Raw genomic sequence first — 25267 nt, forward strand, 5'->3', positions numbered from 1 at the left:
TGTTGAGCGGAAGCATGACGTTAACGACCACGTTGGAGTCACTGCTGGATCACAAGGAGATGGAAGAAGAGGGGAAGGTGAGAAACATGGCGGAGGGGAATGAGCTATTTCAGGCCGAAGATTGGGCCGAAGTGGTGGAGGACATATCGCAGAACGGTGCCTGATTGCCTGAGGTGTTCTGGACAATGGGTCCGAAGGCGAACCTGAATGTGACGGTGGTCATGTCGTGTGGCCAAGGGTGGGAGAAGAAGAAAGGAAAGCCTGTGGGTGGTGAGGGACGTGAGTGGAGTTTAGGATATGAAGACGTGCGAGGTGGGCTTGCTTACGTACATGGTAAGGCGGCAGACTAAGGTTTAATTGATTGCCTTGGCTATCTAAGTCGCGTCCTTCCGATAACGCGCACGGTCGCGGCGGTGAGGAAACCGCGCGCAGATTCATAAATGCACTGTGTAAGTACGCGCGTGGCGCCAGAAACTGCTGAACTCAATGATCACTTAAGAAGACCACTTTTCCTCTATTGAAGCAAATTCATGATAGCTCACGCCACGGTACGGAAGGGCTACGTTTTGTCGTATTCGGTACGCTATTGCATGCCATCTTATTCTTATGCTATTAATCATGCTCTCGCGTGAATGATGTAACTAGAGGGTATCACGACTTGCGATCAACCTCAACGGTGTCACCAACCCGAATGGTGGGATACGTGGCTGGCCTCAACGTATCCGGGCCGGGGTCATGACCCATGTGCGTGCCGAAGTAGACTTTTCCGTCAAATCTTCGAATCTTCGCCAGAGTCACGAATGGTTCTTCATGCCTCTCACCGCTCTCCTGGTCCACACAAACCATCTGGCATCGCCGGCAGGAACCCATGAGCTTGAACTCGTTCTTTCCTATTGACAGAGTCGTCCAGATGTCCTCCGCCCATGCTAGATCCTTTGAATCCGAAGCTGGGCCAATGACAACATTGGCACGAAACGCCGCCGACGGTACTGGTTCCCCGCCGCCGGCCTCGATTTCATCATTCAGGGCGCGCAGACTCGCGGTGTTGATAAGGAGGATGGGGCTTTCGTTGGAGAGAAGAATTTTGCCTGATGGCTGCTCAGAGTCCGAATCTGGTGGAGACGGCAACTCTGGGAAGGCTCCTGGGCATACTCTGGCCGCTGTTGTTCTGATTTGTTGATGCTTCTGGGGTTTTGCTTTGGCGTGACGCATAGCGGGACCTTGTCCACCCGCTGGGAATCGTGCTAATACACAAGGAACACCAAGAGCGTCGGTGAAGAAACCGTTGATGGCGTCAGAATTGTAGATCTGGGGCGTGATGTTGTCGCCACAAACACGGGAAGATCTTCCACGAGACGAAACTTTTGAGTCGAACTGGGTCGGATCTGCGGAAAGGGGTATCCGAATCTCATCGGGTGCGTGAAAGGCCCTTTTGCCGCTGAAGGAGACGCATAAGTTTCCGCTCTTGAAGTCAAGGGAGGGCTTTATCAAGGCCATCTTCGGATATCGTTTCTGACTGAGAACTTGTCCAGATCCTTGATGAACGAGGCACCATTCTCTGTCCCAAGCTAAGCCCTCGGGCTTCACCTCCCATGCATCGCCCCGAGGTACGGAATAGCCTCCGCAGCTCTTGATAGGGTAAATATTAATGTCCTGTACCTGGATCTTCTTGCCGGGTATGGAGATACCTGGTTCCACGTCGACGAGCATGGCATCTTCTCGATAGAACTCGTGGATGAAGCCAACGAGGAAGTCCACATCGGATATGGTGCTCATAGCGCCAAGGCTTGCGCGAATGATACCTGTCGGCTTTCCAGAAACGATGTCTTCGTCTGTTCCACATCGAAAACCAGCAGAAAAGTTCCTCCGCATCTCCCAGGGTTTCAAGCCAAGTACTGATGCTACACCTCCAGGACTGCAGACACCCCCAGTCCGAACATGCAAGCTTTTCAGCGTTGCCAACTTTTCAAACTCATGGAGGCTAACCCAAGCACCAGCCGAATTGCGGAGGTTGAATGCGACGAGTGGGCCCGATCCGTCAGATGCCGCGTCGTCCGTGGGACGTTGCGAGTAGACGGTACAGATCGGCGCTCCGTTGCCGTGGGTGAGAGCTGTCAGGCCCTGGTGAAGACGCCGCCTGAGAAACGCCGTGTGCGATGCCACACAAGCCATAGTTCCGAATAGGTCAGCATGTGCATCAAGCGCAGCATCAAGCGCAATAATACTGTGAAATGGTAATGTGCCGTCTTCAAGTCGCTCGTGCAAAAATGTGGTCTTTGGCGAATGCCACCGTTCTCTGCCGCAGATGACCATGTCGACGGTGCCGCCGCCAAAATAACGCCTACTGTCGAACACCGATTCTGCTTGTTTTCTGATGATGAGGGCTCCAAGGTCTGGGAAGCCAAACATCTTGTAAAGACTGAGAACAGTGAAATCTGGTGCGGTTGTTGCGTCACTGAGATCCAGAGGGGAAGTAGAAGCTAATGAGGCGGCATCCAGAAGAGAATAAAGACGGTTGCGGGGTGGTTCAGCCGTCTGTCTAAGAAGTGCTGGCCAGCTTAGGGGGTATCGACAACCGTCCATGTGAGACTGGGCTGTATATGCGAAGAGTACGTCTGATTCAGTTTGGTTGAGTTTAGGAGATGGGACTTGCCCCGATATCCATTCTTGGACTTGAGAGTCATTGACGCACTCGCTATCGCGTGCTTCCTCGCGGACTCCGACTATGCTGGTATGGCACGCCTCATGATAAGCGAAGAAGAAACCGTCCGGTGAAGCGCGAAATGCATCAGCAACAAGTTTAATACCAGCTGTGGCGTTTGCCACGAAGACCAGGTCGAACTCTGATGGGTCGGCGTTGAAGAATCTCAGGAGTCGTAAACGGACATCTTCAATTCTGGATGTCGTGTGCTGAGAAGGCGACGAAGCTGAATGTGGATTTCCGAATAGATTCGACATCATGTCGGCAGAGAACCTATCCATGAGGGACTTTGAGTAGAGAGTTGTGCCTGCATGGTCAAGATATATAGAGTCTGTGAGGGTGGTCAACAACACTGGAGTTGTGTGGACTCAATACCATTGGCGGAGACTACCTTTCAACATGGGGTACTCTCTATCCCGAAACCCCTCCACACGAGGGTTGTATCCTTTCGCCTCGACATCAGCCATGACTGAGTAGAGGAGAACAACGGTAGAACGATGCTCTCCAAACGATGCAGTCGCGGATTTCCTTGAACGCGGAGGGATGAACAGCACAGAAAGTGGCTGAGAGTAACGAAAACGCCGGTTGCCCCGTGTATAAGAAATGCGCCGGATTAGGTGAGACAAAGCGGTAGACCAAGACCGTGCACTCGAGATGAACTACACAAATGAAAGAATATTGCCACGAGTGTCATTGCAGAAAAGAATTGGGAAACACGGCGAAGATGGAGAGGTGGTTTTGATAGTATCGTTGGAAGGCGGCCCTGCCCGCCATTCATGCTGGTAGTACCGGGCACCTCCGCTACTGTCTCGTCGCTTGCCACAGCATACTTCGCGGGGAAGCACAGTGGGGCACAGCACGATAAGGCGAGACGCGGAGCTGACCCAGCACTGTGACCCCTTTCAATGTTGCCTCAGGGTGCTTTAGGTAAGCGGATGAACCCGAGCACAGACCCGCCAGTGGAAAGAGGGTCCAAGTCCCGTCACCCGCGTACGCACGGTCCACGTTCCGCGGTCAGCCGCACTAGCCACAGCAACCCATCTGTACCTGCTCAGGAGCGCGTTTTCTCGCGAATTCAATTTACGCGACTCCAGGAGCAGGCGCGTTTCCCGGCCATCGTCGTGGCCCGCGCCTACCACCCTATTTCTTCAGTTCCACTCGCAACCGCAAATCCACTCCTTCCAATCTCTCAACTTCTCCTTCTGTATGCTCGCCAAAGCTTCGACCGAACTTTCCCCAATTGTCTTTAATTTGCGAATTGTCAGTTGCGATTGCCTCTTTACTTTACTTTAATACATTACCGCAATGTCTCGCGCCTCACTCCTCGGCAAGCGGACTAGGACCGTTCAGGACCAAGGTAAGCTCGACCGAAACTTGTCAACGGTCCAAACTTTGTTGCTAACTGCCTTGCCAGATGAAGTCCAGCTTCCTGCGAAGCGAACTAGAAGACAGACTCGAGCCGCACAAGAGAATGACGAGAACGCAGACCCCGACGCGAATGCCACGTCCGAAAGCGATTCACAGGTCGACGATGTTTATGCTGAACCCTCTCCGAAGAAGCTCAAGCGTTCCCGCTCCCAGACTCTGGCTAAGGCGATCCCTGTCACGCCTCAGACTCCCCGGCACCGAGATGTCTTCGCCAATTCCCCTTCAACCCCTCGAATGGCTGTCAAGTCCGCCGGCAAGCTATTCCAGAGAATGACGCCGCAATCTCCTCTCACCCCCGGCTCTCTTCAAACCGTCTACCACTCTGCACGACAACTCTTCGCCCGCGGTGCTGATCCCGGTCAGCTTGTGGGACGAGAGAAAGAGCGCGAGCAGCTCTCTCAGTTTATTCAACAATACTCATCTACGAACCCCAGCGGATGCCTCTACGTCAGCGGACCCCCTGGAACCGGAAAGAGTGCAATGGTGAAGGAAGTCACAGAGCACTTGACCGAGTCAACAGCTGTGCGTCAAGCAACGATCAACTGCATGAGCATCCGGTCATCCAAGGATCTCTACAACACCCTGCTTGACCTCTTGGGGCATGACAGCGACCTCTCAGAAGCATCGGCAATGGAGGCGTTGCAAAAGATCTTTGTGACGAAGAAGAAGGATTCGCCTGTCTACCTCGTTGTCTTGGACGAGATTGACCACATCTTGACCATGGGTCTGGAGAGCCTGTACCGCTTGTTCGAATGGTCCTTGCAGCAGCCATCCCGACTCGTTCTCATCGGCATCGCAAACGCCCTCGACCTCACGGACCGATTTCTGCCACGCCTCAAGTCGAAGAACCTCAAGCCGTCTCTGCTCCCTTTTCACCCCTACTCAGCGGCCCAGATCAAGAGCATCATCACCACGCGCTTAATGTCGCTGCTCCCAAAAGACAGCAAGCAAACAACGACTCCTTTCATTCACCCTGCAGCTATTGAGCTTTGCTCAAGAAAGGTGTCAGCTCAGACGGGAGATCTGCGGAAAGCCTTCGAGATTTGCAGGCGCGCGCTTGACTTGATCGAGTCAGAGACAAAAAAACAACACGAAAACGAAGCAAGAGAGAAGGTTTTGCAGATGACACCTTCTCGGAAGCCTCTTGGCGAAAACGCCAACATGGCTGCAACTGGCGGCTCCAGAAGCGTACCTCACGTTGCTGCGGCGTCTTTGAAGGCCCTAACAGCAGAGACGGCACCTCGAGCTGCTATTGGACATCTGAACAAGGTGACGGCAGCAGCTTTCAGCAACGGCACCAACCAGAGACTGAAGGCGCTAAACCTTCAGCAGAAGGCCGCGCTCTGCTCATTGGTCGCCCTGGAGAAGCGTAACAGATCGGCGAAGATGGCAAACGGCTTGGCAACTCCGACTAAGTCGCAGTCACTCGCCCCCACAGTCAAAAGCTTGTGTGAGACTTACACAATTCTTTGCACCCGAGACTCTGTCCTTCACCCGCTGTCAAGCTCAGAGTTTCGCGAAGTCATCGGAAGTTTGGAGGCGTTGGGCCTGATCAACCAGGTTGATGGAAAGACAGGGGGCCTTGTAGCAATCCAGACGCCAAGCAAAAGAGGGCGTAAAGCGGCGATGCCAACCGGCGAAGACAAGCGGGTGGCTAGCTGCGTTGGAGAGAAGGAGATGGAGAGCATCGCCGAGGGCGTTGGTGCAGCCATCTTGACCCGAATTCTCAGTGGCGAGGCGTTGGATTAATTCTTGTATTATGGCATACCACATGGAGTTCTTTGGGAGACTTTTTTCTGCATCGCAATAGGGTCTGGAAAAGCATGGCACGTGGCGTTTAGGGGATATAACGCTGATCGATGGACATGATCAGCGTAGCATTAGACGTCAGCAATTGTCTGAATATTAACGGGATAGATGGTTGAAGGGCGTGATGTAAGATGAAGAGAAGTGTGGAGGACGGACATCAGCATGGTAGATGCTCGCGTGTCAGCATGCAGATGGTGTGAGAAAGGCATTAGAACGAGACATTAATAGCATGATACCAGATGGTTAAAACGAAACAAGGCTTGTGGAGAGCAGAGCAGACAAATGGTGCCCGAGTCGCAAAATGCAGCAGACGCTCAGATGTGAAGTGCAGTGAGACGATGAGGCGAAACGGAGGAGCTGCGGGCGGACGCACCGGCGTCAGCTCGGGATTTGGTCAGCCCATGAGCCCATGTGGAATGGAATGCCTGATGTTCTTGGGCCGGAGAATTGAACTGTCTGGTGTTTCTCCCGCAGGCCTGCGGCAGGCACACAAAGTCAAGTTGGAGACAGGCTCCAGGTTCACAGTTGCAACCAGATCGGGTGCGATCCGCTGCCGCCACGACAGTGTAACAAGACAAGACTTTCACAATGTGCATCTCCCTTCCCTCATCACTACCTTATCTTGCCTGCGGTCTTGGCTTGGCACACCTTACCGCCGTTAAGGTCAACGGGGGTACCCACGCAGGGCGTTGCTCAAACGACCTTGCCCTTTCCCTTGCCTCCATGTTCTGACTGTTGCATACTTAGCATCTTTTCCCAACTTGCATTTCCCGTTGAAGAAGAGACGCACACGGTCCAGTATGACAACGCGGATGGAGAGGCATTTTAATTCTGTCTGAAGCGGCCGGATGGACTGTGTAACTTGCCAGGCAAAAAAGGTACTGCACACTGGACGGAGCATCGAGCGAGGTACCCACTCCTATTTTTAAGTCTCGATGTTACTGGCCAGAATTGAGTCCGAAATGCCTGCTTCATGTTCAGAGTTGCCTCAAAGAGGAAGCAACTAGCAACGCACTCTGCCCAAGTTGATCGTACTATTGAATGGTTGATTGGTTACTTGTTGTCTCGATTCTGTGTGGTTATCCCGTTGGATAGACGGACGTCGGCATGGAATGCAACACCGGGCAGGCTCCAGAAGCACATGTTTTGTAAGCACACGGCGCTGGCAAGCTGGACTGGACTGGATCGGATTGGATGCAACAGGCCGGGCACAGGGCACTTCGCACAAGGGCAGCTCAGACGGCAAGGCTCCGGACAGGCCCCAACAGCGGGAGTGGCATGTCTTGGGTTCAAATGGAAGTGTTTCCCTGTCCCGGGAGGGTATGTCGAGGTACCCGACGACGACCCGAATCCAGTGCCGTCCCGTCGCCCTGAGGCCGTGAGGTGCCTTAGTCAGGCGTTAGCAGCCCCAATGACGAGGCGAGCAAGACAACCTGAAGACAAGGACTGGTCCCTACAATTGGGGCTGAGCTGAACCATCCGGGGGTACGTATTCCCACGGTGCGCCGGTCGTGGTGTTTCTGCTTTCTTCCGTTCTTTCACAAACCACACACACCAACGCTTCATTCAGACACACATCGCCAGTCGGCTGGCCCCCGCCCTCCTGGTGCCGTCCTTCCGCATCAAAAATGGGGCTCTTTCGGTGTTAGTGCAACCGACTGCGAAGTTGTTGGTCGATACCAGCCGGGCCTCCACTGTCACATTGCACATTGTCGCTGACACAGGCGCCTCACACTTCCTGCGCGGTTCCTCGGCCTCGTCACCTCATCTCGTCACCCGTAGCAGGCCGTCAATCTCATTCTCGTTCGGCGTCCAGTCTCCCCAGAGCAGAGGTCTGGGTCCAAAAGTCCGTCCGTCTATCCGTCCAGCCATCCACTTGCCTACCTAGCGTCTGTACGGATATGCTCCCCGCCCCCTCCTCATCCACGGTAGCAGGAGCAGCCTCTGGGGCATTGGTCGGTTGGCTGGGTGGATGGACTGATACAACTGATACCTGCCTGACGGCCCTTTTTCATTCTAATATCTACCTTACCCATCCGTACCATACGAGTAGTTGTCAGGCGCGCACCTTGGGTATGAGACTGCGAGTTGCTAACAAAGAGGCCCGCGCAACAACCAAACGTCGAGCAATATACATCCGGCGCACCATCCGTAGAGCAATACGTACAACACACTACGTGGCCCTGGCCCTGGCCCTGACACCCCCCTCTTCGTCCTAAATTGCCCATTGTCCATCCGCCCCCCGTTCCCGTGCCTCAGGCTTGTTCTTCTCCTGATCCCCGGCACCCACGGGCAATCTGAGACTGTGAACCCTCGAGATTTCCAGAAAAAGCGAAGCTTTCTTGGCAAGGCTCCCTCTTCGCTCTTGGCATATGCAACCAAGAAATCCGCTGCCAGCATCTCTCAAAGATCCCAGCCTGGCATTCCATCATCAAATCAATTCCCCTCCCAAGCTCTAGCAGTCGCCCACCAGTCGGACAGCACGCGGACAGTCCCATCGCGCAAACGAGCGAGCACAGGTCCCTGACGATTCGTCCCGACATACCGAGACCTCGTGGACCCGGTCGAGCCGCTTGTTCGCTGTCGAGCACCGCAACGCACCGCAACGCACCGCACCGCACCGCACCGCACCGCACCAGACAGCTGCTGCTGATTGCTGCTGTTGTGCGCCCCAGACCACTGCTGAGCTCCTCCGTAAGCCTGGCTCGCGCTCACTCATCACTGTCCGCTCGTCTCGCCGCGCCCACGGCCACAGCCTACACGGCTACGCAATCCTACTGCTGCGAGCCACGAAGGCGCTGCTCTGCGAATCCCCTCGTTGCATGTTGACGTCGAGGGTGCAACCGTCGTCGCCTCTGCTGCGCCCCCTCCCCCGTCTCCATCTCCATCTCCGTCCTTCGCCCGCCTCCCGACTCCGCCTTCTCCTCCACGTCCTTGCCGTCCTCCTCCACAACCACCGCTGCCGACATCACCACAACCACCGCAATCCCCATCACCACCTACGACCCCGACCGATCCACGACACCGCCAAAGGCCCGGCCTGCAAGTCGCTGCATACATGGGCGCATACTCGCATTCCAACGGCTCCGTCGAAGAAACAACCTCGTCCACACGCTCGTTTTTTTCTCGCTTCGCCCTGCCGATCCGTTCGCGTACGCGTAACCTCGCCGACTTCCACGTCCGCCCCGACGACCCCCACCGCCAGTACTCGGCTGGCGACCATGTACGCGGCGCCGTAGTCTTGACCGTAGTCAAGCCGGTGCGCATCACACATCTCACCGTCACCCTACATGGCTACGTCCGCGTCCACAAGGGGCCTGCCGTCAGCGAGCCTCCTGTCGCGAATCCCGCCCTGTCTGGTCGGTCGTCGGCACAATACCACGGAAATGGTCACGCTTCGCTCTTCCAGGACGAGCAGGTGCTCAGTGGCGAGGGGAGGTTGGAGGCTTCGAAATACGAGTTCAATTTTGATTTAGTGTTCCCCGAAAAGGGTTTGCCTAGCAGCATTGATGTATGGACTCCGCTCTCGCTTGATTTCTTGAATCGCAGTGCTGACGCGCCTGGCTACAGTTTGAACGAGGCACGATTTCCTACATGATTACAGCGACTCTGACGCGTCCGACTTCAATATCACCGACGACATCATGCGACCGAAAGATTCAATTGGTGGAAAAGGTGGACATTGGGCCTCTCGCGCCTCCGCGTCCCCGGACCATTTACCTCGAACCAATTTCCAAAAAGTCAAAAAGAAAGAGGACAGGCGGTGGAGAGAAAGCTTCGCTCGCTGTGGAGAGCGTCGATCATGGTTCGGACATGGAACAGCGCGAAGCAGTAACACCCGATCCCGCAGCGTCAAACGACGAATCTACACACGATCCACTCGAGCAACCGCGGAGTCCAACTCACACAGATATCCAGAGCGAAGTCAGCGGGGACAGCACCATTAGTTCCAGTACAGGCATCAGCTTAACGCGAGCCGAACCTCGTTTAGGCGGCTCTCTGACAAACTCCAAGATGCAAGCCGTTGACGAAAAGACAATAACGGCTACTATTGAGATGCTCAAGGGCGGCGCATTACCAGGAGACACTGTTTCCGTCAAGGTTTCTGTCCAGCATATCAAGCGGATAAAGAGCATGCACGGTGTTATTGTCACTATGTACCGCCAAGGCAGGATCGATACAGCGCCGCCGGCATCAATGTTCGCGGACATCATGACAAAAGAAGAGACCAAAAAGCTTGCGAAGGAAGACTACTATCCACGGTCACGCACTGGTCTCGGCGGTCTGTCTCTGAGCTCTATGTCTTCACTAAGTGTTTTCAGGAAGGATCTCTCGCAATCGGTTGCTCCTCTGATTATTGACCCGGTAACACTGGAGACAACCGTAACAGCATCCGTCAAGGTACCTGAAGACGTTTTCCCGACGATCAAAGGTGTACCAGGAGAGATGGTCAGCTTCAAGTACCAAGTCGAGGTTCTAGTCGATCTGGGTGGCAGGCTGGCGAGTCAGCTTCAGGGCGGCGGTCAACCGAGAGTGGGACAGTTTGCTCCCGGGTCCGCTGCTGCAGAAGGCAACAACGCAGTTGTCAATTCTTGGGGTGGAAACGTCATAGACACGGATCGGTTACGGCGCGAAAAGGGCGTGATATCCGTCGTTTTTGAGGTCATTCTGGGAACAACGGACAGCTCGAGGTTGCGAGGCCGGAGTAACACGGTGCGGACGTACCAGATGCATGATGGGGCGGCCAGCGGAGAGGACATTTCGAGCCCTTGGCCGGTTGACGATATCCATGCCGACGACGGCGAGAGCTATTGGCCACTGGCCACCCCTCAGAATCCCGGTACCCTAAGCAGGCAACCTACCATCACGATCCAACCTACGAGTCCGCCTGAGGAGATGCAAGCGCCCGCCTATATCCCTCCACCGCAGGTACCAGACGAAGCGCGCTTGACAGACAAGGAACGTGCACGACGTCAAGAAGAGAGACTGTTGCCTAGTCAACCGCCTCAGACTTTGGAAGCAGGGCCGTCCGGAGCATCTGCACCAGAACCGAATATTTACGACGCCGAAGACGAGGCACAGCCAGGTCCGTCGGCACCTCACGGGGGGCACCATGCAGAAGAACAGCCGTCAGCGCCAACATTGGACGATTTGTCTACGGCTCGTGAAGCTCGCACAGAGGACAAGCAGGAACTCGAACGACAAAGGCTACTGAACGAGGCCAGCGCGCCGCCAGAATTCCCAGACGATTATGACGCTGGGCCCAGCGCATCAGCACCACCTGGTGATGTAGCTGAGCCTTCGGCGCCCGCACTCAACGACGAGGAAGAAGATTATGGCGAGCAGTATAGCTACAGGACAGAAGCAGCTGCTGGACAGTCCAGCCACGCAGCGGGCTCGGAACCCTTGCCGAGGTACGAGCGATGATGACCTTTCCAGGGTTGGGGGAAGAGTAAGAACGATGGCATGAAAATCACTGGTTGAATAGTGTATAATATGTGTGAGTGCGTGTGTGAGTGTGTTGAGCATTGTGCGCCATCTACAAAGTACTATAGAGACATGAACGTGTGATACGATTTGAGAGCGAAGATACAGCAAGCAATATGACCTTTTTTCCTCATCAAAAGCTCGACAGCTTTAGCTTTTTGTGATATTATTTCAATATAGGGTACGTAGCTTGTGACACGCGAGAGGTCAGCCAAGGCCAAGCCAGGCGTTCGCCCGCGGGATACGACGAGATTGCCGGCGTCGCGCCCCCGTGATGCCAATTTTATCTCCCGTAGTACCCGCCCTTCCGCCCGGCAGCCATCCTTCTTGGCATCGACCCCGATTGTTTGGGCCAACCCGTTGGACGGGCTTGATCGACTACCTAGAGAGTGGGAAGAGAAAGGGAAGGGCGGGAGGACACACTGGGTTCGCCGGGAACGGGATCCACTCCTCCTCGGAAATGCTTGTCAAAAGGCTTGACGAGACGATCAAACGTTGTCTTCCTCGTCGACGCGGTGGACTTGTAGTTACCCTGGACATCGTTTTGTGTTGGAGCCCTGTTTGTTGTCGGATGCCGACAGTCCCGCGCGACTTGTATCTCAATTTTTGTAAGGTCACGAATTGTACCTCCGGGCCTCTTAAGGGTACCTAAAAAGCCTATTGACTACCGATTGAATCTAACACAGCTTGTATCAATAATTCGGCTCCGAGGGGGATGCCATAGACCACGTCTGTAAAACTAAGCCACTGCGCAGCAGCTGGGCCAACACTAAGCTACCTTAGCTACATGGCCATTTGATTTGGATTACTCCTGCAGCGGCATAAGTAGAAGGAGCGGTCTACGAATACGCACGGATTGCGTCTCATGTGGCGCTGTCGTCTAGTTGGTGTTGGTGTTGGCTTGCCTTGCTTCAGCATCATCCAGCATCACCCACCCCCCTTCTCCCCCTTGCTCACAGGACGACGACCAGATGGAAACAACAATGTCTGGGGGAGAGGGGGCAGGATCGAGGAGAAGAGAGTTTGGGCCCAACGTCGAGACAGCCGTCGCCGCAAAGCTTGGCGGCGCCTTGGCCCCCCGTTTCCTTCTCCCAGCTTCGCCTGTAGACCACAGCCAAGCCGGGCCCCAGTCCCACCTCGCCAGCCCTGTGTGTGTAGCGCATTGTTTGTTCCAGAGGATGGACCCTTATGTGAGGGATAGGTAGAGAGTTCGAGGCAGGTGGTTCTGTCAGATCGTACCCGAGAAAACGCGATACGGTTCAATTGGCCCGCGGAAGATGCGGCAATGTCTGTGGCTGGGAGGGAGAGAGGGGATTGGATTGGACGGCTTGCTGGAGGCACAGCACAGGTCTGCTGGTGTCGTTAGTCACGGTTTGTTGGTGTGTTGCTGCGCCGGTGGGCGAGCAGCAGTGATGGAAGTCCACCTCAGTGGGGACCTCGGTGCATGAGATCGGGTTCAACCAAGCATCAAGTCAGCGGACTTCAGTGTGGTGGCCTTGCAATCGCCGGGTTTTTGGTGGATCCAACGCGGGCAGCGCGTCCCTTTCACTTGGGTTCTTTTGATGGAGCCAGGACCGAGAGATTTCGAACCGTGTTGTTGCGGGAAGAGTGGTTCGTCTCCACGCCTCCCCTGGACCTTTTGTCAAACAGTGACACTCGTCGATGTTTTGGTTTCGCTGGCGTCAGCCATCAACAGTCGTCCCCCGTAGCGGAGTATGTCTACCGGACGATAAAAACAGCCCGTTGAGACGTCAAAGTGGTATCAGGCGGTACCATACAACGTTCAACTACGTAAATGTCTCGCAAAAAGGGGGCTTTCTGGCCCTGATGGCGCGAGAAGCAAGCGGGCGTGTGACTGTTTGACTTGAACCGGCAAAGTCTCTCTCCCCATCAACGATGACGACCGTCGCGACCAACAGAGACGAAGCAGGATGACTGGCATCCTAGCCAAAACTTACCTGCGGCAAGTGGCTCGCCAGTCTGGCTGGCGGAAAGGACAGTTGATGGTTCCGAACTCATGCGCAGGTTCCGCGGCGCGCAGCACGGCATATCCCGACGAGAATCTACACACTTGCGCAGGGCCCGCCGAGGAGTGCATGGCATGGAATCCGGGGGGAGGACAACTGTGTTGCTCGGGCATATGCCAATGCTTTCCCCAGATTGAAGCATTCCGAGTGGCCGTTTGATGGGACCCAAGGAGACAGAGGACGGGCCACCGTTGACAGTTGTTTCCTCGCTTCGCGGCGGCAAGACTGCGGTGCGCAGCAAAACCGAAGGCGATCGAATCATGGGACGGGTCGTCTCGACAGGTCGAGAAGGTGGACGCATCACCACCGCCACTAACACCCACCCATTCTGCAGAGTGGCAGACTATCCAGTGTGGCTGCGCCGTCTCCAGTGCCCTCCTACCTTACGGCCATCCCGTCAGCTGGCTAGTGTGTTTGTTCACCTCAACATTTCGAGGTGCGTGCAGTACCAGCGCGGGTGCAATCTGTCGCCTCATTACACGTAAATCGGGAGTCCCATGCCGATGTATCCCCGCCCCGTCATCGGGCTCCTCCCTCAGGGCCCGTTCAATTACGCCAGCAGCCCGATTTAGCATTGCAATTGGCCCAGCGCCGAATCATCTGTGGTGCCCAGTGGGAATCTGGTAGGAAAAAAGCTTCTTAGCTCCGGCCCCGCAGCGCCCTTCGCTCTCCCCGAAGAAAAGCCACCCACCGCAACCGCACCGGGGGGTCGACTCCCAGTCTCACACTGCCACCGCGAAGAAGCTGCGTGCTGTGCTGGGCGTGGGTAAGGGTACAGCGGGCTGCGCGAGGTGCTCTGGAGTCTTGCAGGGGGTGTGCACAGCTTTCCACTGCCTTCTTGGGTAGGTATCTAGCCTGCAAGCCTTAGCACGCCTGCAGCCCAAGACCTGTCACTGGACCACTTGGGGGCCTTTTTATCGACAGTCGTTCGCCCACTCTTTTCCCTTGCTTTCTGACGGTCTCAGAATTCTTCTCTTAATCTCACACACCCATCCTTTTTCTCACTCGCAACAAAAGAGCTTTCGAATCAATCGCATTCCAGTATTTCTTAGCGACATCGTTCTCTTTTTCTTCTTGCAAGAGTAAACGACTTAGACAAACATGGCCAGCAACGACTACTATAACCAGCACGGCGGCGGCGGCGGTTACCAGCAGAACTACGGTCCTGGCGGCGGATACCCCCAGCAACCCCAACCTGTAAGCTTACTCTCTTCTCTCCTCTCAATTCGCGAGCTCGGGAGCAATCGCATCGCCATGCTTGGCTCAACATGCGCGCGCATCCATTCTGAAGACTTGTCCGACTAACACCTTGATAGTCTTATGGCCCTCCCCAAGGAGGAGGCTACCCTCAGCAGGGCGGCTACTACCCCCAGGGCGGCCAGCCTCCCATGCAGTACCAGCAGCAGCCTCCCCAGCAGGCGCCCAGGAAGCAGGGCGGCGGCAACTGCCTGACGGCCTGTCTCGCGGCGCTGTGCTGTTGCTGCGTCATCGACGAGACGTGCGAATGCTGCGCGGAATGGTAAGGACACTCTTTCAATGCGCAATGTCCATCGAGAACGTCACGCTAACACTTCTTCCCAGTTGCGAATGCTGCTTCGAAATCTGCTAAACGCTCACGGCCTCTGGAAAAAACGGCAACTTATCTGACATTCGTCGTGTGTCAAGACCACGGTCTGTGGTGTTGGGAAAGTGGGGTCCGCGAACGACACCGAGAAACGCAACACACAAAAAACTGTAATGCTCGACGCTTTTCTTCGGTTGAGGGCGGCAGTGGGAGAGGTAGAGGCAGAGAGAGTCAAAGAGGCCGGCGGAAGGATTTTTTCTGGGACACGAACGAAAATGGAACGAACCGACGATTTCCCCACGGCTATCACGGCGCAAAGACCCCTGAAGAGGCGGACGACCTGTTAAAGAGATGGGATGGAAGGACGAATGATGGATGGGCGGTCGGGCGGAAAGGAACGGGACTTTTGGTTTTCATGATGGATTCAAAGCGGCCTTGACGCTTGTTCATTCTTATTCCCCCCCTTAGGCGTTTTTGGCGGCGCGTTCTATCGCTCATTTGGATGAGGTTTTGCTGGGGCGCATTTTTGCGCAATAATGAATTTCACATACACTTTACCAAATGTCCCTTGTTCATTTCGAACAATCATAGTGCCTGGTGATGTTGAGGTCATCATGACTTGAGAAATCAACAAATGCGCTGGCTTGGCCGCAATGCACCTTTGCGTCATTAGTCCGTTCTCGGCTTGGCGGTTCAACACCAAGACTTCGTTAGCGACGATCCGTCTTCAACATGTTTCACGAAACACACTTCAACAGTAAACATCATCATGTTGCCACGTGTAATTTTATTTTCCACCGGTACCCTGAACCCTCTGCAACCTAAGGATGCAAATAGCTATAGGGGCTCAAAGCAAGACTATTCGCTGGCCGTCATAAAGACTTTTCTATCTGTTCTCATCAACCCATACTTAGTTATCAAGCTGGACGTAGTTGGCAGGGAACAAGCCCTGCTTGCCGCCGTAGGAACCGAACCACCAATCCTCATCAGGGAACTCGAGATCCGTGATCGTAGCATTCTCGGGGAATGAAAGTTCTGAAAGCACAGTTAGCATGACCTCACTCGGTAGCAGTGGGCGTGGAATCTTACCATTGTCTTCCGCAGCCTCGTAATCGAACTGAGCCGTCGCAGTCCGACCGCCGCCGGCCGCCGGCGCCGGTTCCGGTTCGGGCTCCGCTTGAGCCGGGGCGGGGGGAGGCGCCGCACGCGCTGCTGGTGCCGGTTCGGCCTCGTCCTCGACGAGCTCCACGTAGTTGCTAGGGAACAGACCGCTCTCGCCGCGAGAGTTGGTGCCCATCCACCAGTCCTCGTCAACCATCTCAATGTTGGTGACGTACTCGCCCTCGACAAGCTCAAGCTCGTTGTCCTCGGCCTTCTCGTAATCGTACTGAATCAACGCACGGTGACCGCCGCCTTGTGCTTGACCGGCCGCAACCTGCTCCTGGCCAAACTGCTGCTCGGCAACTGCTGCCGCCGCACCGCGGCCAGCGTTGTTGTCCTCGTGGAGCTCCTCCTCTCTTGGCAGCTCCTCCTCAATCTCCTGCGTAGGGATGGGCCTGGGAGGCTCTCGCTCGACAGGGGGCTCGAACTCGACCTCGTTTCCGCGAGCAACAGGTTGGGCAACGCGAATGGGCGAGTCCGGCTCGGCCTCCTCCTCCTCTTCCTCCTCGGGAGCGGGACGGGGAGGCATGCCAGGGAGCGCAAATCCACCAGCGGGCGGTCGGCTGCCTGCAGGAGGAGGAGGAGGTGTCTCCTCCTCTTCTTCCTCGGCATCATTGTGAGCGGCATAAGCTGCGGCGCCTCCAGCTGCACCGGCAACGGCTGCAGCTCCCACGGCAATAGGAGCAGTACCCTTGAAACGATCGCGAAGGGCACCAACACCACCGGTGGGGGAGGCAGGTGCCTCACGCTCCTGCTCGCCAGTGTTCTCTTGGCTAATCTTGCCACGGCTGTATTCGGCGGTCTGAACAGGAGCCCAGGACTTTCCGGAGTAGCCACTCTTCCACTCTCCGCTCTTCTGCACTCCAATGGGGGATGTGATCGGAGGCGACACAGGGTTCGAGATGGAGCCCGTCTTGCCCTTCTTCTCAGCCCACAGCTGGGCAGGCGTCTTGCCGCCTTGGTCAGCAAAGGTTCGGCTGGCAGCTCCAACGGGCGCAGCAGCCGGGACGGCAGGTGCGCCGAAGCCCATGCCTCCGGGCGTGGGAGCCTTCGTGCCAGTGAAAGTAGATCCACCAAACTTGTTGGCGACCTTTGGCTTGGGGAGAGACGTGAGGCGCTCCGACTGCGCGGGCTGGCTGAAAGCAGCACTGCGTTCGGCCAGGGACCTCGGACGCTCTTCATCGGCGGCGGGCTCCGGCTCGGAGGGCTTCTGCGCCTTAGCACGGATAGCCGCAATATCAACCTTGCCAACCGGCTCGTAGGCACCCTTCACAGGAGTCGGCCTGTCGTCGTTCTTCTCCTTGGCGGCAGCACGAATGGCAGCGATGTCCACCTTTCCGATTGGCTGGTATCCCCCTCTTACAACGTCGCCTCGGTCTTCTTGAGAGTTGTTCCCATTGAAGCCGGAGGGTTCTTGGCGCTGCTTCGTGAGCTCTGCCATGTTCACCTTGGTGGGCTTGTATGCCGGCGCGACCTTCTCGAGCTGCGACCGGGTGACAGGGGGAGCGTCGGCGCCCCAGCCGTCTTCATCGACGTTCGCGGGCTTGCGGTTTCGTGCGGCCACGATCGGGTTGACAGATCCAACCGATGATGTGGTGGGAGTGAATACGGGCTTAGAAGCAACTGGCGGTGGGGCTGGGGAAGCCGTGGAGCCGCCAGCTGAGTACTTGGCGCCGGAGGCATCGGCAATCTTGCGCATAACGCTCTCCGGCTCGAGGTCGCTGTCTGAACGAGCGGTGATCTGGACGTGATAGCCGTGGAGGATCTTGGAAACGGCTGCTGTGTGGGTGGTGAAGTAGCCCTTGGTCCGCTCGGGGACACCGCCTCCACACCAAGCAATCAGGGCATTCTTGGGAAGCCCAGAATTAGGGTCCTTGACCTTTACGAAAGCGAATTGGATGCGACCCTCGTTGAAGTCTTCGATGAGTTCCGAGAGCTCGCCATCTGTCGCGGGGGAAAACGACGTGTCAGCGTGTGTCCCGCCATGTGACGTCGGCAGCTCGGGATGGGGACCAGGAACCTACCTCCAGTGCCTTGGACCTTGAGCACGCTCTCCTTGGCACCAGTATCTTGGAAGGCATTAGCCAGAGGAGCTTGAACCGAGAACAAAGCCCATTGAGCGTATGTCGGCGAGCTCGAGCTCGGAGGCGGGCCGTTGATGACACCCTGGTAGCTGCTCTTAATCGAGGGTCCGTTTATGGACAGGTTGAGTGACGCCATTGCGAGTGTTTGCTTGGAGCTTGACCAGCAGTGGGCGCGGGTTGATGAGGCGTCGATTCCTTGGTGAGATTGGGGGGAAAAGAGGGCAAAGAAAGGAAAAGGCGGAAGATGGCAGGTTGCAAAGATCTCCGTCGGAGAGTCGCCTGTGTCTTACGGGCAAGAAAGCTGACGTAGCAAACCAACCGCCTGTATTGCAGAGTCGTGGGCAGCCGAGAGTTGGAGAGGCGCAGCACGGGTGGAACTAGAACTTGGAGGTGAAGCACGGTCCCACCGACTTCCAATACGCGGGCAGCGAGTTACGCAGTCGTTTGGCTTGCCAGGTGTCGGAGCGGGGCAGGAACATACCTAAGAGCGGTTAGGTAGCTGGTAGGGCAGCTTAGGTACGAATACACATAGAGGGGTACAGTGGGTTCAGGTACGAACACAGCAAGCGGGAGGGGCACAGAGAACAGCGCATTTCGACTCATCAGAGAATGGATGCGCCCAAACACACGCAGAAGGGGGCCGGATGCCTTACAGTGAGATCACTGTGTTCCCACTGACCTCAGCGCCCAATGAGCTGTCTGCCGTTCTCGCTCTCCCCCTCGAGCCTCCCATTCCCCTCTGGCGGGGCGAACCCGGGAGTGGTTTCGCTGAGTCAGACCTTCCATTTATGCAACTAGGCACCACAAGCACACGCCATAGACTCGTTTTCCTGATACAAGCAATTTTGCGCTCGCATAAGCTCTTTTCTGTCGCCATCGATCACGAATTGCCCCTCCAAATACCCCTCCACCGTATCGGAGACCCTGGGTTTATCAGCCGTTGGCTCGTCATTTCGTGATCCGGCACCCGACCGAACCTGTCCGCATTCCGGAATCTCTTCCTCACTTGTACAACCCCACGCGACCCATCCCGCGACTCCTTCTTCCGATTGCGCCTCCCCCGATACCCCCCGCGCATCCCCTCAGAGTCCTCACACTTACTACCGAAAAAAAGAGTTCGCGATCTACGAAGACGCACAATGTCGACGATCACGGAGATCACCAGTCTCGCCGACTGGGAGAAGCACATCGCCTCCACACCGCCGTCCACCCTCCACATCATCTCCTTCCACGCCCCGTGGGCCGCCCCCTGCGCGCAGATGGCCACCGTCCTCTCGACCCTCGCCTCAGAATACCCCGTCACCAGCCCCCCAGAGACCTCCTGGGTCTCCATAAACGCCGAGGAGCTCAGCGAGATTAGCGAGACCTACAATGTCACTGCAGTGCCCTTCCTCGTCCTCCTGCGCAACGGCCAGGTCCTCGAGACCGTCAGCGGCAGCAGCGCCGTCAAGGTGCGCAATGCGATCGAGACACACGCCAAGAAGTCCGCCGGCGCCGGCGCGGTCACGGTGAACGGAAACCAGGGCGTCGAGAACGGGCCCAGCGCGATGCAGGTCGACGAGCCCGTGGACCCGGCCAAGGCCAAGGAGGAGCTGTTCAAGAGGCTGGCGGACCTCGTCAAGGCCGCGCCAGTCATGCTCTTCATGAAGGGCACACCTAGCTCGCCCCAGTGCGGCTTCTCCAGACAGCTTGTGGCCATCTTGAGAGAGCACTCCGTCAAGTACGGTTTCTTCAACATCCTGGCAGACGACGAGGTGCGACAGGGGCTGAAGGAGTATGCGGACTGGCCGACCTACCCTCAGCTCTGGATCGACGGAGAGTTGGTTGGTGGTCTGGATATTGTGAGTGTATACCAAGACCATTCGATTCTACACGAACTGACGCCTTGCCATAGGTTAAGGAAGAAATCGCAAACAGCGATGATTTCTTGGGTCCTTACAGTATCAAGGGCAATGAGACTGCCGCTACTTCATAGACAGAATGTTGATGAGCAGACGAATGAAAAACGGTGTACCCCACGTACTAGCGGCTTTATCTGCGACTTCTAGTTACAGATATCCCCCCTCATGAGCATGTTGGAGGTCACTCACCACCCACCGCCGATGTCCTCCATGCAATTCGCCAATCAATGACAATTCAGATCGCAATCTCCAAGTCCGCAGTGCGCGTTCACGGTGGCATCAGTGGGAAGAGTGGGCAAGGTGGGAAGGCGAGCAGTGACAATGGGGCCCAGAAGAACAACGCAGTCGAGTGGGCGATATTCATGATGACGCATCTGTCGTTATGTAGGCATGACTTAGTCATGAATTTAATGAAACATTCTAGAAGCCATATTGGTAGGCCTCTGCAGTAGCTGATGTGATATTGTAATGTATAAACGCCGCAGGACTCACCATGGGTTTTGCTAGCTGGGCATTGTCAGTTGGCTTTCCGGGCAGTGTTCCCTATGACTTCGATCGTAGAAAGGCAGACGTTCATCTCCAAGCTCGCCGTGCATGCAGTACCTTGGTTGGTATATATGGGTAGTCGTTCAGTCAAGGAAGCAGGGCCCGGTACCTAGCAATAGCAGGTACGAGGGACCGGAAGTCCAAGGCCGGATAGGGAATAGGAATCAAATGGATATTCGTCAAAAAAAAAACAGCAGGTATTATCAGTAAGTCAGCAGCTGAACCCCTTAGTGTTCTTTCCGTGCGAGCTCAAGTCATCGAGTTGGGCGAACACCAGCAGGAATACGCCAATCTGGTCTGACAAGCATATCTAATGCCCCTTCCCTCCTTTTTAATACGTATTTGGCCAGAGGAACGGGGCCATGGTAGTTGTTTCTGCTTATCAAGAGACATTAGTAGCGCATGCCGCCACTGTCTTGTGGCTGAACAGCAGGATCTCTTGTTCAACCGGCAGGTGTTGAGCAACCCCTGAGACCTCTTTCTTCAACTTCCTGAACCTGTCAATAATGTTTCTGAACCGGCAAAGAAAGAGATGTCCTCGACGATTGAGATCTTGCCAACTTGTCTCACTGTTGGTCTACCAATGGCACCAGTGCCTGCCATGTTGGGACAGCCTCCTTTCCTGTGGAAAACTGCTTATGTCTCCTGAAGGGACGAGAATACACATCAGTTCTCTCTGGAATCCATCGGACACAGGTGCTTAATCTCACCACCCTCATCACTTTTAGTTAACAACATCACAAGAGGTCAGCGATCCCTGTACCTCTTTTTCTTTTTTCTGGATATTGAAAGCAACATATCATGGCCCCAGTCTTCCCTTTCAGATACACCACTTACGGTGCAGGCTTCAGCACTGCCCATGATCCCAGCTTCCCCATCAGCGACAGAACAGACGGACTACTGGCGTTTCTCACCCCGTTTCAACGCCTGAAGACCGAGCTCAACCGCAAAAACGCAGCCCAGATAGACGGACGTCCTTTCCTCGTCCAGTGGTTTCTACCCATTCCGAGATGGGGGAAGACGCTGAAGAAGACCGTCGAAGATGACATGAGGAGTCTTGTACATCCTGCACCGCTCCTCAACCTCTCACTTTATTCGGTATCCAGACGTACGATAGACCATCCCCAAAGCGATATCGTAATCGTCGCACAAGCTGTGACTGAGGAAGCCCGCCCGAACCATTCACAACTTCGCAGCCGGGTGTACCCCAAGATCCTAAGCCTTCTCTCGAGGTCAGTGCTGGAATCTCGTCATTTGCTGCTTTCTCCATCTGGATGGATTTCATACCAACCTCTCCCACAATTGCTCAAGAAGCATACTCTAACCCCCCTTTTATTAGTCCCGAGGTCGGCAGACCTGAAATCGGATGTTACGTGGAATACACCATCGACCCTCGTCGGTTACTCAACCCGTTGGGGATTTTGCCCCCGAAGGAACCCGAAGAAGATCTGACGCGGACTCCTGACTTTTCCGGTTCGGGCTCATCATCATTGAGTAATTCGAGACCGTCGAGCCCCATCACCGCTCCTCTCGACTCTGATGGTCCGCAGCCTCCTGAGGGTGAGGACGAAAAGACAAAAGAGGAGGCGGATCCCGTTTCCGAGTTCTTCGACATTGATGCATATGATGCTTCGAACAGCCCAGGAGGCCCGAGTGCCGAGAGCTAGACGGGAAACAGCTATGGTGTATGGAACCTTACAACCAATACGAGTATACCTTTATGGCTTATCCATAGCGCTTGTTTTTCCAGCGGACGTATTTCTTTCTGTTATAATGAGAGGCTCCGGTCTGAACGACCGACCCGAGGTGATAGACGCATGGAAAGGGGATCAACCCAGTAAGACAAACATTGACATAGAGAAGAATCGATTGAGGTGTACTGGCTAGAAGGCAAAAGGATACGAGACTTTAGGGCTATTGCCGAACCCCAAGCCTGTCCAACAGAGTTTCTCAAAACAAATACCAGTATGCGAATCTGGCCATCTGATTTATTTCCTTTTTTGATATGTTGTAGTTTGTGATATTCAAAAACCACTTGGCGCCAGCATCTTACAATTATGGACAAGGAAAACCCTTACGCTGCCTTTTCGCTCTCGCCCCTCTTAACCATTATCATGTCATCATTCTTCTCTGTCCACCGTCTACAGCACGTACGTGACCGCAAGAGCTGCAGCACCGCCAACGATCGCAGCAAGATAGCTCTTCTGCGCCTGCCTGCTTCCGCCAGATGTAGTGAGGACCGAGGGAGGGGACGTGGCAAAGACGAGACCGGTCGTAGGTGCCGCGACTCCCTGGGCCTGGATATTGCTCGCTAGCACCATGGAAGTCATCAGGGAAGACGGCAGCGAGATGATCGCGCCGAGGCGGGGGATTGTGGTAGGGTCGGCGGGGGTGTCCAGTTGCGGCACTGCGGTCGGCCTCGAGCCCGTGCCGGCAGACTGAGAGCTAGCAGGTGTAGACGCAACGGTCGAGGACGGCGCGGTGGCTACGGGAGGTCGGCTTTCCGCGCTGCCTCCCGCGTCAGAGCCCTTCTCGCTGCCGTTCTTGTTGCCCTTCTCCTTGTCGCCGCTGCCGGTGCTAGGGGTCGGCGTTGCGGGTGCGACACTAGAGCTGGGAGTAGTCACGGCAGAGGGCACCGGGGGAGAAGATTGAACCGGGTTGAGAGGCGGCTTGATGGCGGTAGCGGCGGGGAGTTCCGATGGAGTGGTAGCGGGAGGAGCGGCAGCAGGAGGTGCTGGAGCGCTCGTATCGGCCGGGGGAGCAGAAGGAATAGGAACCGGGGCGACGGCAGCAGGCTCGGTGGCGGGAATGGCTGGCAGTCCGGTAGCGCTCGTGTTCGACGGGATGAGAACCGGGGGCAGGGAGGCGGAAGCCGCAGCCGTCTCGGCGGGAGTGCTGGTGTTAGCCGGGGGGACAAGCACCGCGGGCAAGGTGGCAGCGGGCACAGTCGTGTTAGCTGGAACGGCAACCTTGGATTCGGCGGGAGTAGAAACGGCCGGAACAGTCGTGTTGCCAGGGACGAGAACGGCCGGTTGGGTGGCAGATGCCTCGGCGGAAGTGCTGGAGTTCTTTGGCGGAATGAGAACTTGGGGAAGGGAGGCGGTGGGTGTCGCAGATGGCTTGATGGAGACACGGCTCTGTTCAGTCGCGGCAGGTGTTGTTGCGGGCGCGGTCTGGTTGTTTTTGATGGGAGCAGGCGAAGGAGCAGCAGCCCCGCCTCCGGCGGGATCAATAGTCGAGAAGATGGGTGAAGGCGCTGCGTCGGTGCCGTTGCCGCCAGCCGCAGGTTGTCCTGCCGGGGCGGAAGCCGTCGGGGCCGCGGTTGCTTCGGCGCCATCGCTGTTTCTGTTGCCTCCTCTGCCCTTTCCCTTGCCCTTGCGGCGACCGCCAGTCGCAGGAGTTGTTGTCGCGGGGGCGGTCTCTGCTGGGGCAGTAGCGTCGCCAGCAGCATTGGATTTGGCGGGAGCAGCAGGAATCGTACCGTTGGCAGGAGCAGCCTTCGCAGGAGCAGCTTCGACAACGAGTCCAGCAGGGGTGGCCTCGGGTGGCAAGTCACCAGAGTAAATCGTCTTCGGGGCGTTGGGCGGCTTGGTAAGAACCTGAACCTCAGCTCCGACGTAGGTCTGGACGATGGGCTGATCCGTAAGTTGGTTGATCTTGAACGACTGGGACATGACGGTAGCCTTGGCAGAATCGGTGATGACCATCATGAAGCTGTCAAAGGCCGCGATGGAGGCATCGGGTGCCCAGTACAACCGACCAACATTCTGGATTTGCTCTGCCAACTCTTGTTAGTACACCACATCCCCAAGCCATCCGTCACGATGACCTTACCGCCGATCCTCTCTGCAACAACTGAACCATCCGTCACTCCGCTAGGTACCAGGTCGATGTTGATGGGTCCTTGCAAGCCTGCCGTCTCCCACTCAATCGCAAATTTCTCGCCAATGTTGAAATAATCTCCTGCCAGGGGCTTCGTAAACTGGGCGTCGGCGAAGGCAATGCTCGCCAGCAGAGCCAGAGACTTTGTGAAACGCATTTCGTCCAAATCTTTTGTTGATAGAAGAGTCGTGCTGGGGTCGGCTTAATCGTCAAAAGGTCTTCGAGAAGAAGAATTACGGGAGTAGAAAAAAACGGCCAACTAGGGCACGGGTATCGAGGTCGAATCGAAAACGAACGTAACGAAGGGATTGCTTAAGAAAAGCTGGCCTGCAGACGGGTTGACTAGAGAATCGAAAACATTAACCAACGACCACCAAAAAAAGGATCGTCAGTTAGAAAGAAAGGCGCACACAAGTAATGAGTGAGAAGCGAACAAGAATGGAGAAACCAGAAGAAAGGGAGGCAAAAGAGCCGTCCCAAGAGCCGCAAAACTCGGGCTGGTGGCTTTGATATGGATCTCCTCGCGTGTAAGTCAACGTTACCACCCCAGACAGGGGAGACCTGTGGCAGGACCCAGTGCGAACCACCCCTGGACGTCATCTCAAGGCTTCAAGCTTAGGAGAGAAAAAGCTCGGCAGGGGTGCTGAGGGCGTCTCATCGGCCGACACACGCTACCG

At 55.8% G+C, this 25267-nt stretch overlaps 8 protein-coding genes across 8 annotated transcripts; 5 read left to right on the plus strand and 3 right to left on the minus strand.

Moving 5' to 3' along the window:
• Positions 1–651: 651 nt before the first annotated feature.
• On the minus strand, positions 652–3168 carry hxB (Molybdenum cofactor sulfurase; the record flags this gene model as incomplete). Its single annotated transcript, XM_066150719.1, has 3 exons — positions 652–2224; positions 2693–3032; positions 3093–3168. 3 exons carry the CDS (start codon positions 3166–3168, stop codon positions 652–654), a joined length of 1989 nt encoding a protein of 662 aa, XP_066009727.1.
• Positions 3169–4006: 838 nt separating this feature from the next.
• Positions 4007–5878, plus strand: cdc18 (Cell division control protein 18; the record flags this gene model as incomplete). Its single annotated transcript, XM_032020151.1, has 2 exons — positions 4007–4058; positions 4116–5878. The coding sequence occupies 2 exons, from the start codon at positions 4007–4009 to the stop codon at positions 5876–5878; spliced, it is 1815 nt and encodes a 604-aa protein (XP_031882741.1).
• A 3118-nt stretch (positions 5879–8996) lies between these two features.
• Positions 8997–11365, plus strand: RIM8 (pH-response regulator protein palF/RIM8; the record flags this gene model as incomplete). The annotated part of the gene is made up of 2 exons (XM_032020150.2): positions 8997–9449; positions 9509–11365. 2 exons carry the CDS (start codon positions 8997–8999, stop codon positions 11363–11365), a joined length of 2310 nt encoding a protein of 769 aa, XP_031882732.2.
• Positions 11366–14553: 3188 nt separating this feature from the next.
• CGGC5_v000797 (uncharacterized protein) lies at positions 14554–15061 on the plus strand (the record flags this gene model as incomplete). Its single annotated transcript, XM_032020149.1, has 3 exons — positions 14554–14649; positions 14769–14971; positions 15034–15061. The coding sequence occupies 3 exons, from the start codon at positions 14554–14556 to the stop codon at positions 15059–15061; spliced, it is 327 nt and encodes a 108-aa protein (XP_031882733.1).
• Positions 15062–15926: 865 nt separating this feature from the next.
• Positions 15927–18397, minus strand: DBNL (Drebrin-like protein; the record flags this gene model as incomplete). The annotated part of the gene is made up of 3 exons (XM_032020148.1): positions 15927–16051; positions 16106–18121; positions 18202–18397. The coding sequence occupies 3 exons, from the start codon at positions 18395–18397 to the stop codon at positions 15927–15929; spliced, it is 2337 nt and encodes a 778-aa protein (XP_031882734.1).
• Positions 18398–19400: 1003 nt separating this feature from the next.
• Positions 19401–20236, plus strand: grx4 (Monothiol glutaredoxin-4; the record flags this gene model as incomplete). The annotated part of the gene is made up of 2 exons (XM_032020147.1): positions 19401–20102; positions 20156–20236. The coding sequence occupies 2 exons, from the start codon at positions 19401–19403 to the stop codon at positions 20234–20236; spliced, it is 783 nt and encodes a 260-aa protein (XP_031882834.1).
• A 1273-nt stretch (positions 20237–21509) lies between these two features.
• Positions 21510–22375, plus strand: CGGC5_v000800 (uncharacterized protein; the record flags this gene model as incomplete). Its single annotated transcript, XM_032020146.1, has 2 exons — positions 21510–21940; positions 22048–22375. The coding sequence occupies 2 exons, from the start codon at positions 21510–21512 to the stop codon at positions 22373–22375; spliced, it is 759 nt and encodes a 252-aa protein (XP_031882735.1).
• Positions 22376–22849: 474 nt separating this feature from the next.
• CGGC5_v000801 (uncharacterized protein) lies at positions 22850–24747 on the minus strand (the record flags this gene model as incomplete). The annotated part of the gene is made up of 2 exons (XM_032020145.1): positions 22850–24486; positions 24543–24747. The coding sequence occupies 2 exons, from the start codon at positions 24745–24747 to the stop codon at positions 22850–22852; spliced, it is 1842 nt and encodes a 613-aa protein (XP_031882736.1).
• Positions 24748–25267: the final 520 nt, after the last annotated feature.

Source organism: Colletotrichum fructicola (genome assembly GCF_000319635.2).
Source record: "Colletotrichum fructicola Nara gc5 chromosome Unknown KSG_Nara_v1_contig01, whole genome shotgun sequence".
Lineage (NCBI taxonomy): Eukaryota > Fungi > Ascomycota > Sordariomycetes > Glomerellales > Glomerellaceae > Colletotrichum > Colletotrichum fructicola.